Here is a 12,646-nt window from a genome sequence, read left to right as displayed (position 1 = left end):
GGTGGAGAAAACATCGTCATTTTAATAAAAGTACTCAATTGTTTCGACTGATGAATATGAGCCCATATTTAAAAAAAAAAAAAGCCTAGTTCAAAAAAAGTCGTTCACCTTTCCAGGCAGACCTCAGTTGCCTGACCATAAACTTCCAGTGCCTTTTTGGGAGGCCTCACTGTACCTGAGGTGTTTGCCTGGGACTGGCAGGTATCACAGAGGACATGTGGGAGACCAGAGCCCCTCGGGAGCTGCAGGTGGGGGCTGGGCAGGGGGTCCATACCACGAACACCTGCAGAGCCCTGAGCTGGTGGTGCTGCTCTGCAGAGTGAGCAGGCTGTGGTGCCCAAAAGCCGCAGGGAGACAGTCCCAGGCACATCCCTTCTGAGCATTCACCATCTCCAGGGGCGGGGGTCACCCACATGCGAAAGATCAGCCCAGGCCTTCCCCAGCACATCACCCCATGCCCTCCTGCCCTGAGCCCATAAAGAACCCAAGCACAGCAGCATGGCCTTGCAGGGACAACCTCTTCAGCCTGCTCTTGACTTCAGCTTTGGAAGAAAAGTCCAACCTCCAGACAGTTGCACTGAGGAAATCTCCCTTATTACAGAGATGTGACACAGGAGTCATAGAATCACAGAACGTGTTGGGTTGGAAGGGACCTTTAAAGGCCATCTAGTCCAACTCCCCTGCAGTGGGCAGGGGCATAGAATCATAGAATCATAGAATCATTCAGGTTGGAGAAGGCCCTTGCGATCATCGAGTCCAACCGTCAATCCCACTCTACAAAGTTGTCCCCTAGACCATAACCCCTAACACCACATCTAAACGACTCTTAAGCACATTCAGGGATGGTGACTCCACCACCTCCCTGGACAGCCTATTCCAGGGTCTGACCACTCTTTCTGTGAAGAATTTTTTCCTAATGTCCAGTCTAAACCTATCCTGCTGCAGCTTAAAGTCATTCCCCCTTGTTCTATCGCTAATTACCTGTGAGAAGAGACCAGCACCAACCTCTCTACAATGGCCTTTCAAGTAATTGTAGAGAGTGATGAGGTCTCCCCTCAGCCTCCTCTTCCTCAAACTAAACACTCCCAGCTCCTTCAATCGCTCCTCATCACATTTATTCTCCAGGCCCTTCACCAGCTTCGTTGCCCTCCTCTGCACTCGCTCCAGCACCTCGATATCTCTCTCGTATTGAGGTGCCCAAAACCAGACACAATACTCCAGGTGTGGCCTCACCAGTGCTGAGTACAGGGGGACAATCACCTCCTTCCTTCTGCTGGTCACACTAGTTCTAATACAAGCCAGGATGCCATTGTCTTTCTTGGCCACCTGGGCACACTGCTGGCTCATGTTCAGGCGCTTCTCAATTAGAACCCCCAGGTCCTTTTCTGCCAGGCAGCTCTCCAGCCACACTGCCCCAAGCCTGTAGCGCTGCATGGGGTTGTTGTGGCCCAAGTGCGGGACCCGGCACTTGGCCCTGTTGAAGCACATTCCATTAACGATGGCCCATCGGTCCAATCTATCCAAGTCTCTCTGTAGAGCCTCCCTATCCTCATGTAGATCAACACTCCCGCTTAGCTTCGTGTCATCTGCAAACTTGCTGATGATACACTCTATGTCCTTATCAAGATCATGAATAAAGACGTTAAACAGAAATGGTCCCAACACCAAGCCCTGAGGGACACCACTTGTGACCGGCCGCCAGCTGGATTTAACTCCATTGACCACGTCTTTAACTAGATCAGGTTGCTCAGAGCCTCATCCAGCCTGGCCTTGAACGTCTCCAGGGATGGGGCCTCCACCCCCTCTCTGGGCAACCTGGGCCAGTGTTTCACCACCCTCATTGTAAAGAACTTCATCCTAATGTCTCATCTAAACCTGCCCTGCCCTAGTTTAAACCATTGCCCCTCGTCCTATCGCTACATGCCCTTGCCAGCAGCCCCTCCCCGGCTTTCCTGTAGGCCCCCTTCAGGTACTGGAAGGCCGCTATAAGGTCTCCCCAGAGCCTTCTCTTCTCCAGGCCGAACAACCCCAACTCTCTCAGCCTGTCCTCATAGCATAGGTGCTCCAGCCCTTTGATCATCTTCGTGGCCCTCCTCTGGACCCGCTCCAACAGCTCCGTGTCCAGCTGTACCACCATGCCAGAGACATGTACAGGACCCCTGGGTCAGACAGACTGGCTTCATGTCTCTGGAGAAGTGGGGTGGATGCAGACATTCCTGGCAAAACACGATGATCACAAACCAAATGGCCAATACAGAGGAGGTTCCTGAGATGAACTGGAAAGCGCTTGTGAAGTGACATGGGCAGCTTATTCCTGCTTCTGAATCAGTTTCTTCAGTGTGTCTTTGAGCTCTTGGTTCCTCATGCTGTAGATGAGGGGGTTCAATGCCGGGGGCAGCAGCGAGTACAGAACAGCCATCAACAGATCCAGTGACCGGGACGAGGTGGAGGGGGGCTTCAGGGAGGCAAACATACCAGTGCTGACATACAGGGAGACCACGGCCAGGTGAGGGAGGCACGTGGAAAAGGCTTTGTCCTGTCGCTGCTCAGAGGGGAACCCCAGCACGGCCCTGAAGATCTGCACGTAGGACAGCACACTGAAAATTAAACACCCAAACCCAAGAGGGACACTAACCACAAGAAGCCAGGCTTCCCTGAGAGAGGAGTTGGAGCAGGAGAGCTTGAGGATCTGGGGAATCTCACAGAAGGACCGGCCCACAGCATTGCCTTGGCAGAGCGGTAGTGAAAATGTGTTGGCAGTTGCAGCAGAGCGTGGAGCAAACCACTGCCCCAGGCAGCTGCTGCCATGTGGACACAAGCTCTGCTGCCCAGGAGGGTCCCATAGTGCAGGGGTTTGCAGATGGCAACGTAGCGGTCATAGGCCATGACGGTGAGAAGAAAATATTCCCCTCCAGCCAAGAAGAGAAAGCAAAAGGCCTGTGCAACACATCCATAGTAGGAAATATCCCTGGTGTCCGAGAGGGAATTGGCCATGGATTTGGGGACAGTGGTGGAGATGGACCCAAGGTCGAGGAGGGAGAGGTTGAACAGGAAGAAGTACATGGGGGTGTGGAGGTGGTGGTCACAGGCTACAGCGCCGATGATGAGGCCGTTGCCCAGGAGGGCAGGAAGAGCCAGGCAGCCAGGAAGAGCCAGAAGTGCAAGAGCTGCGGCTCCCGTGTGTCTGCGAACGGCAGGAGGAGGAACTCAGTGATGGATCTGTTGTTGGACATGTCTCAGGGAATGGGGCACTGTCCATGGAGGAAAAGACAGTGATAAATAAGGGGAGACTTAGACAAAGGTGCTATGGGGCAGATTTACATCCTGGAGGGCAGCTCACAGCTTGGAAGGACACCTCCAGCCCAGTGTCCTGATGATGGTATCTCGTTAAGGGATGACATGAACATTGCTGGGCAGCTGCTCTCAGCCCCCGTGCTCTTCAGGGGACAGTGGGCAAGATGCTGGCGAGCTGCACCACGGCTCTGTGGAGCTCTGGCTGCAGAGGAGGTGGTTCATGCTTTGGACCCCACAGCCCTGAGGGCAGAGGCTCTGCTGGGTGGGAGAGAGGCAAGGGCGTTTGCTCGGAGGAAGGGGTCTGCATTGGAGGGCTTTTCTGAATTCTCCCTCCCACAACATTTCTGGGTTTTGTTCCCCTGTCCCATGCCTTTGCCCTGTCGGTGCTCACAGCCCCCATCCCAACCTCTCTGCACTCCTCTTTGCTCTGCAGAAACCTGCCTGTTGGCAGGGCACGGGCTGGGACATGTTCATGCTCACAGGTGGAAAAGGGCAGGTCAGCACAACGCTGAGGGGTCCAGCAAAGGTGATGCTGGTGCTGTCCATAGGCAGAAGAGAGGATGAAGGCCCTTTAGGAGGCTCCTAGCAGATCTACTGGTCACTCAAAGTTACAGTCCAGGAATCTCAGTGACTTGATCAAACTTGAGAGCTCCTTTTCCATAGTGTTCTCTCTCCCCACCACGCAACAGTAGGAAACAAAAACCCCAGACCCTGCAAAGCTTTACAGTAATTGGTTGGAATTTGGGGGGGTTTACAATGTGGCCAGCCCTATCCATACTGGGGGAAGATACAGCCGTCCCCAGGCTCACACATTCCCAGACCCTGGCAGATCCCGGACTTGGGCTGTCTGCAAACTCCTGCGCACCAAGATCTGTTGTGCACATCACGTCAGGGGGACGTTTCCCCACCCCTGAATGCACCCTGCACAGTGTGGTGCCTTCACACGTTGACTGTGGGGCCACATGTGGGGCAGCGGGGCTGTGCTGGTGCAGGGATGAGGACGTGTACAGGAGCCACACTGCCAGGACATCCCAAAATCCCTAAACACCAGCCAGGCACGGCTGTTCCCCCAGTCACTGCGGTGGCTCTGGGATTCCAAGAGGCACCATGGGTTGGAAGCGTAGGGTGGGCACCACGACCCCCAGCTCTGCCAGCAGACCTTCTGAAGCCCCAGCAGCTCCCAAATGTCGGAAGGGGACTCACTGCCCCTCCCAGGGTTGGGAGTCTCTTGGGGCCAGCAGCCGCTGGCACTACCTGCCAGGAGCCACAAGACACAGTGGCCAGCGTGGATTCCTGCACCGCACCTCACAGTGCCTCCCCTCCTATGTGACCGTCGTCTCTCAGGAGCACCGCTGGGTGTGAAGGGGAGCTGCTGGAGCTCTTCTCTGCTGACCCCCATGGCCCCCAGCTCTGCCCTGGTGCCAGCTCACAACCACTCCCACAGTCCTTCTGCAAGTCTGTGTCTCTGCCTGGACCTGGCCGCCGTGGTGTGCCTGTGTGGCCCCGAGATCCCAGACGGGCTCTGCTTGGAGACCACGTTGTGACCCTGGTCCTTGGTCCGAGTGGGGCTGATGATCTGGCCAGGGATCATGACAGAATGGACAGGACAAGAGACGGCAAGGACAAGAAGCAGGAAGGGAAATTGCAAATGAGATTAAGGGAAGAAAAGAAGTATACATACATATTTTCTATATTTGTATATATAATCAGGATAGTGGGTAAGTACAAGTTGGATTTGGAAAGCGTGTCTGGAGACCAGCTAGACCTCCTCTTAATGCTAACCCATAAGCTCTCAGTTGGCTCCTCACCCATCACGAGGCAGACGTCCAGGCCCTCCAGCTGCTCTCTCACATAAAGGGCAACTGCCCCTCCTCGACTTTCCAGCCTGTCCTGAAAGAGCCTGTGTCCTTCGGTTGCAACCCTCCAGTCCAGGGAGTAACCACACCATGTCTCCATGACACCAGGAAGGTCATAGCCCTGCAACTACCCACAGCTCTCTAACTCACCGTGTGCATTAGTGTATGGGCACTTTAGCACCTTGGGTTCCTGAACAGGGGTTGGGGAATTTCTCCATCATGGTGCCTTGAAGGCACTTCTTGCTGACAGACGAAGATTTCAAAGAGCACGTCACAAAAAATTATTTTTTATTCTCACGGGTATATTTTATTCCTTTTCAGTTTCGATAAGAGATGGTAGCAGCATTCTCCGGTTGATGTTGCTCCAGTGTGCCTCCTAAGGAGTTTGAGACCGGCAGGAGAAGCAGTCCCTTGAGGTCTGAGACCATAGGGACAACCTTGTCCTTCCCTGCCCAGCCCTGCGCTTTCTCTCATGAACCTCCACCCGCCTTCCTTAGAGAACTGACTGCACGCAGGCAAAGAAGGGTTTTTCCTATTTTTCAGTAGCAAAGTCCAGGATTCCTTCTTAGAAATGAGACCTGTAGTTGTGACACCGGGCCTGAGCTTCTCTCATGGGCACAGCAGCTCCTGGGGCAGAAGAGAGGGGGCGTTTTCCACCCCACCAGCCCCAAGCCTAGAGAGCACCAATGGCGTGAGGAAGTGGAGGCCAATCACTCTCTTTTTCACACCTTTGGTCCCTAGGATAACAACCTCCCCCTTGAATGCCTTATGCGCCCCACTCCCCAGAGCAGCACAAACATCCTGCTCCTGGGGCACCGTTTCCAGAAGGCCTCTGGGTCAGACAGACCAGGCTCTTGCCTCTGGAGAAGTGTGGTGATTCCTAAAACTTGTTTACAAAGATAGTGTTCAAGCGCAGAAGAAAAGGACCAAATCACCAAGCCTGGCCTGAGAGAAACTCAGAATTGCCTGTAAAGAGAGAAGGGCAGCTTATTCCTGCTGCAACAGCAGACAGTGGATGAGTCTCTTTAGTGCCTCCTTGAGCTCCTGGTTCCTCATGCTCTAGATGAGGGGGTTCGCTGTGGGAGGCACCACTGCATACAGAACAGCCACCACCAGATCTAGGGAAGGGGACGAGATGGAGGGAGGCTTCAGGTAGGCAAACATGGCAGAGATGGCAAACAGGGAGACCACGGCCAGGTGAGGGAGGCAGGTGGAAAAGGCTTTGTGCCGCCCCTGCTCAGAGGGGATCCTCAGCACGGCCCTGAAGATCTGCACGTAGGACAGGACAAGGAACAGAAAACACCCACAAGCTACACAAAGACTGACCACAGTAAACCCAGCTTTCCTGACATAGGAGTCAGAGCAGGGGAGCTTGAGGAGCTGGGGGATTTCACAGAAGAACTGGCCCACAGCATTGCCTTGGCAGAGGGGTAGTGAAAATGTGTTTCCAGTGTGAATCACCACGTTGAGGAAACCACCACCCCAGGCAGCTGCTGCCATTTTGATGCAAGCTCGGCTGTCCATGAGGGTCCCGTAGTGCAGGGGGTTGCAGATGGCAACGTAGCGGTCATAGGCCATGACGGTGAGAAGATAGTATTCTGAAGAAACAAAGAAGAGAAACCAAAAGACCTGGGCAGCGCATCTACAGTAGGAAATAACCCTGGTGTCCCAGAGGGAGTTGGCCATGGATTGGGGGACAGTGGTGGAGATGGAGCCCAGATCAAGGAGGGAGAGGTTGAGGAGGAAGAAGTACATGGGGGTGTGGAGGTGGTGGTCACAGGCTACAGCGCCGATGATGAGGCCGTTGCCCAGGAGGGCAGCCAGGTAGATGGCCAGGAAGAGCCCGAAGTGCAAGAGCTGTAGCTCCTGTGTGTCTGTGAATGCCAGGAGGACGAACTCGATGGTGCAGCTGATGTTGGACATTTGGTCCTTCCAGGGATGGGTGACTGTCCGAGGAGGAAAAGACAAGCTCAGAGACTTGTTTGAACAAAGCCCGTTGCATTTGACAACAAAACTCCCCACAGTGCCTTCTGAGTTCTCTGGGGGACCTTCCATCAGGTCTCCAGCTTAAACTCCAGTTTGTGCTGAAGAGGTGCGCCGTGAGGATCAGGGTCCTCTGCCCATGGGTTCAGAGGCGTTGCTCCGGCTCTGCAGCAGGGTTAACACAGAGCTGGCAAAAGCCATTTGGTTGCTGTTCCAAGGGCAGGACGCCCTGAGCTGGGTGAGGAGTACTTAGTCTTGTTACCCAGCGGGTGTATTCCCAGTGACCATCATGAGAGGTGAAATAAGGACCATGCCCAGCTGCTTCCTGGAGGCAAGAGGACAGCATTCATATCCTCCTACTCTTCCTCCTTTCCAAGATTTCAGTCATGTCACTGTCAGCTCTCTCTCAAGGCAAGGAAAGGGAGCAGGCAGAGGTGACGTGGCCCATTGCAGAGGGCTTTATCCCTGTCCTTATGTCAATGCACCACATGCACCATTTCTCCAAGCACTCAATGAATAACACAGTCCAAGACATGCTTGCATGTAAATGCATGCTCCGACGCATGCGTTTTTTGAGCGGTGAAGGTTCAGCAGTTTCACTGCCTGTTCTGCAGGAAATGAGGGGGAGCAGGTGAGTTTAGACTCTCCAAGTACAGACTCATTTACTTTTCAGCTGCCTGCCTCTTGTCTTCATTGCAATGGCAGAAATTCTCAGCTTTCCCTCATCTCTCAGGGTAAACACTGCCAAGCCACTCGAGGCCAAAAGAGCTCCCTGTAACCTCGTGCAGACTCCCGAGAGGGAGCGTGCTCCTTGGTCTTGCCCGCAGCTGCCCTGTGCTTCCACCTCTCCCAGCTAGAGGACGACTGCACTCAGAGGTCACTCTGCAAAGGACTCAGGACTCTGCTAAGAACAGGAGAGTCCAGTTTCAGAGGGCAAATCTCCAAAGTGCTGTCTCTTTCTCAGCCGGGCTAGGGAGAGTGGCAGGGAGGATGTGAAAAGGCGCCTGACTCAGATGTGGAAACCAGGGACTGTCGCCTACCAGAAGGAGCTTCCAGGAGAGCCGTGCTCTTCTGGAGCACTGTCCGCAGCCTGCCAGGACATGCTGGGGGACAGTCAGGTGTCCTAAAGGTGGAGTCTCCTTAAAAGAGAGCGGGCTTATTCCCCAAGCACACTCACTGCACTGCCACAGCTCCAGGAATGGACATCTCATTGCCATAAAGGCAGCTCCACGGAAGGACCCTCAGAGCCTGAACTGCAGGGGAACCCCCCGCACCCTGCCCTTTATCCCCAGGGGTCTTGAAAAGAGGGACAAGAGCAACAGTGAGAGATGGAGAAACAAGGATCATCACCACGTTCCTCCTACCAAAGGCGGCTTGGAGAGACAGAGAGAGGCAGGCAGCCTGTCAGGAAGGCCTTCCCCTTACCTAGGTGTGTGCACCACCTTCCAGTGGCGACATTGCCGGCCAGTTGCTCTCAGCCCCTTTGTCATGCAGCAGGAAAAGGGCATGTTGTGGCAGAGATGCAACTCTCTTCTGCTGGAGATCTGGCTGCAGAGATGACACATGCCTTAGACCCCATGGCCTTGAGGGTAGAGGACTCTGTTGGGTGGGAGAGGAGACAACGGGGCATGCTTAGAGGCAGGCGTCTGCACTGGAGACGCTGGAAGGGAATTGTCTGGATCCCGTCTCCTACTACAGAAGAGCGGAGCTCTTTCTCTGTATCTGTGCTCACAGACCCCATCCCACCCTCTGCGTGCTCACCTCTGCCCTCCAGAAACCTCCCAGGGCTTGACGCTTTTCCGGAGAACCTCTGTGTTTGCAGCTGCTGAGGAGCACTTCAGAAGAGCCCTGATGGGAATGATGGCAACTGCCAAGGAGATGGTGGTGCTGCCTGTAGGCTGGGGGAGCAGTGGCGGGTGAGGAGACTTCCTGAGGTCCCTCAAACCCCTCTTGATCATTCAGAGTAACATTTTAGGGGTCTCACTCCCAAATCTAAAGCCCCAAAACTCTTTCCATCTCCCTGTTGACAATGGGGGAAAATTGAAAAAAAAAACCCAAACAAAAGAAACCCAATCAAAGCAATTCAGAGGCAGGAAAGATCTTTCTGGTACCTGGTGACTAAACTTTCCCCTGGAAAATTCCCCATCTCAAAATGTCCCTGTGGTGAGCTAGAGCTGTGACCATCTCTGAGCAACCTGCTCTAGTGGGAGGTGTCCCTGCCCATGGCAGGGGGGTTGGAACTAGATCATCTTTAAGGTCCCTTCCAACCCTAACGATTCTATGATTCTATGATTTTATGATCCTTATCCCACATAATACTCTCCAGATGGAGTAAAGACCCAGCCCCGTCAGGAGTTGCTGCTTCCACCCAGAACTTCTCCCTGCAGTGCCATGGGCAGTTCCCCCTTCTCAATCACCCCTGAGAAGCAGTGAGAGCCATCCTGACAGATCCCATGGCTGTCAGATGTGGCAGCTTTGGAAGACCTCTCTGGGAACATCAGCTGCACTGACCTGCAGCCAGAGACTTACTGTGTCCAGGACTGGGAAGATTTCCCCCTCTGTGAGCCCGCCCTCTGTCCTCCCACTCCAGGCTGCCTTTAATTTCTCTCCTGGTTGCCCATCACGTCTTGTCACTGCCCTGAGCCCTGCTGCGCTTTGCAGAGGAGCTGCTCCTGGCCTGAGCTCTCTTTCTACAGGGGCCAAGCATCCGTTGCCATGAACTTGCTCGGTCCCAGGAGCTTGTGCCAGCCCAGGAGCACAAGTGCAGCTGAAGGTGTGACTTTCTTTGCCCCACAGTCTCCCCCGAGATGCTCCCTGGTCTCCAGCGCTGACAAAGCAGCAGGGCCCCTCCTGGGGAACCTTCTTGGAAGGAGGCTGAAGTAAACACCTGCATCATCTCTGTCATCTGTGGGGAGAGCGGTGCAGTCCAGCCATGTGATGTGGCCTTTCAGAGCTTGGTTAACTAAGAGAGGTGACAAGCGCTCCCTCTGAAAACCCCTATTCCTCCCCAAATACTAGGCAGTGAGAGGAGGGCTTTGTTTCCCCACGGAGGGCCGTGATGCGAATGAGCCGATGCAGAGGTCTAACTTTGCTTACAGGTCTGCAGGCTCTCAGGTTCATCTCCCTCCAGTTCACGCCACAGACCTACAGGAGGTGGGATTCCCTGTCCCTTGGTTTGGGTGTGCAAAAGATAGGTGTCACGCCTTGTCGAAGCTCTCACCAGAGTCAATGGACATGGATGGAGATCAGTGACAAGTGGTGTCCCTCAGGGGTCCATATTGTGAGCAGTACTGTTTAATATCTTCATCAACGACATAGACAGTGGGATCGAGTGCACTCTCAGCAAGTTTGCGGATGACACCAAGTGTAGTGGTGCAGCTGACACACCTGGGGGACAGGATGCCATCCAGAGGGGCCTGGACAAGCTCAGGAAGTGGGGCCATGTGCAATTCAACAAGTGCAAGTTCAATAAGGCCAAGTGCAGGGTCCTGCACCTGGTTTGGGGCAATCCCCGGTACCAGTACAGGTTGGGGATGAGGGATTGAGAGCAGCCCTGCGGAGAAGGGCTTGAATGTACTCGTGGATGAAAAGATGGGCATGACCTGACAATGTGTGGCCAACTGCATCCAAAAAAAAGCAGATCCTCCTGGAATCTCTGCTAAGGCACATGGAAGAAAAGGAGGTGATTAGTGACAGCCAACATGGCTTCACCAAAGGCAAATCGTGCCTGACAAATTTGTTTGCCTCCTACGATGTTGCCACAGCATTGGTAGATAAGGGGAGAGCAACCCATGTCATCTACCTGGACCTATGCAAAGTGTTTGACACTGTCCTGCATGACATCCTGGTCTCTAAATTGGAAGGGCATGGATTTGATGGATGGATCGCTTGGCGGATAAGGAACTAGCTAGATGGCCGCACTCAAAGGGTTGCGGTCAACGGCTCATTGTCCACGTGGAAACCAGTGAGGAGTGGTGTTCCTCAGGGGTCAGTACTGGGACCAGTGCTGTTCAACATCTTTGTCGGCAACATGGACTGTGGGATTGAGTGCACCCTCAGCAAGTTTGCTGACAACACCAAGCTGTGTGGCACGGTCGATTTGCTGGAGGGAAGGGACGCCATCCAGAGGGACCTGGACAGGCTTGAGAGTTGGGCCTGGGCGAACCTCATGAAGTTCAACCAGGCCAAGTGCAAGGTCCTGCACCTGGGTCATGGCAATCCCAGGCACAAATACAGATTGTGTGGAGAATGGCTTGAGAACAGAGACGTGTTCACAGAGACGCGGGAGCTGCAGCTCTTGCACTTCTGGCTCTTCCTGGCCATTTACCTGGCTGCCCTCCTGGGCAACATCCTCATCACCACAGCTGTAGCCTGCGACCACCGCCTCCACACTCCCATGTACTTCTTCCTCCTCAACCTCTCTGTTCTTGATATTGGCTCTATCTCCACCACAGTCCCTCAATCCATGGCCAACTCCCTCTGGGACACCAAGGCAATCTCCTACTCAGGATGTGCTGCCCAGGTCTTCTTTCTATTCTTCTTTTTTGGTGCAGAGTATTCCCTTCTCACCGTCATGGCCTATGACCGCTACGTTGCCATCTGCAGACCCCTGCGCTACAGGACCCTCCTGGGCAGCAGAGCTTGTGTCCACATGGCAGCAGCTGCCTGGGGCACTGGGTTTCTCAATGCTCTCCTGCACACGGCCAGTACATTTTCACTGCCACTCTGCCAAGGCAATGCCATAAACCAGTTCTTCTGCGAAATATCCCAGATCCTCAAGCTCTCCTGTTCAGATGACTACCTGAGGGAATCTGGGCTTCTTGTGTTTAGTCTTGCCTTTGCTTTTGGATGTTTTGTTTTCATTGTGCTGTCCTACGTGCAGATCTTCAGGGCCGTGCTGAGGATCCCCTCTGAGCAGGGACGGCACAAAGCCTTTTCCATGTGCCTCCCTCACCTGGCCGTCGTCTCCCTGTTCATTAGCAGTTGTATGATTGCCTACCTGAAGCCCCCCTCCGTCTCTTCCCCAGCTCTGGACCTGGTGGTGGCAGTTCTCTACTCGGTGGTGCCTGCAGCAGTGAACCCCCTCATCTACAGCATGAGGAACCAGGAGCTGAAGGATGCCCTGAGCAAACTGATTCAATGGGTTCACCTTCAGCAGCAGTAAGCTGCCCGTCTCTCCTCACAGGGCGTTCCGAATTTGGGCCAGGACAGGCTTGTACTTTATTTGGTTTGGCATCTGTGATGATCGGACTCATACAGAATGTTTGAATTCAGTCCATATCTCCAGAGCCATGATCCCGCTTTGCCCTTTAAGCCCGAGGCTTTAGGTAAATGTGTCGTCGCAGTAGCAGACCTGTCTGCCCGTGGCGCAGCTCCGTAATAAAGGGTGTCTCCCCAGTGTAGTGCCTGGAGGTTGGCTTCTTCTTCTGGCTGAAGTCAGGAATAGGTTCCAGGAACTTCCCTCTCCATGGGCTGCTGCAGCGCTTGCTTCTCCATGGGCTCATGGGAAGGGT

At 54.1% G+C, this 12,646-nt stretch overlaps 1 protein-coding gene across 1 annotated transcript; it reads left to right on the top strand.

The window, feature by feature from the left end:
- The first annotated feature begins 2,372 nt into the window (after window positions 1–2,372).
- LOC134509566 (olfactory receptor 14C36-like) lies at window positions 2,373–12,297 on the top strand. Its single transcript, XM_063322124.1, has 4 exons — window positions 2,373–2,506; window positions 8,324–8,454; window positions 8,956–9,049; window positions 11,397–12,297. Exons 1-4 carry the CDS (start codon window positions 2,373–2,375, stop codon window positions 12,295–12,297), a joined length of 1,260 nt encoding a protein of 419 aa, XP_063178194.1.
- Window positions 12,298–12,646: the final 349 nt, after the last annotated feature.

The sequence above is a fragment of the Chroicocephalus ridibundus genome, unplaced genomic scaffold, assembly GCF_963924245.1.
Source record: "Chroicocephalus ridibundus unplaced genomic scaffold, bChrRid1.1 SCAFFOLD_92, whole genome shotgun sequence".
NCBI lineage: Eukaryota > Metazoa > Chordata > Aves > Charadriiformes > Laridae > Chroicocephalus > Chroicocephalus ridibundus.
The sequence above is the reverse complement of the archived record's forward strand: the minus strand, read 5'-3'. Positions and strand labels throughout refer to the sequence as shown.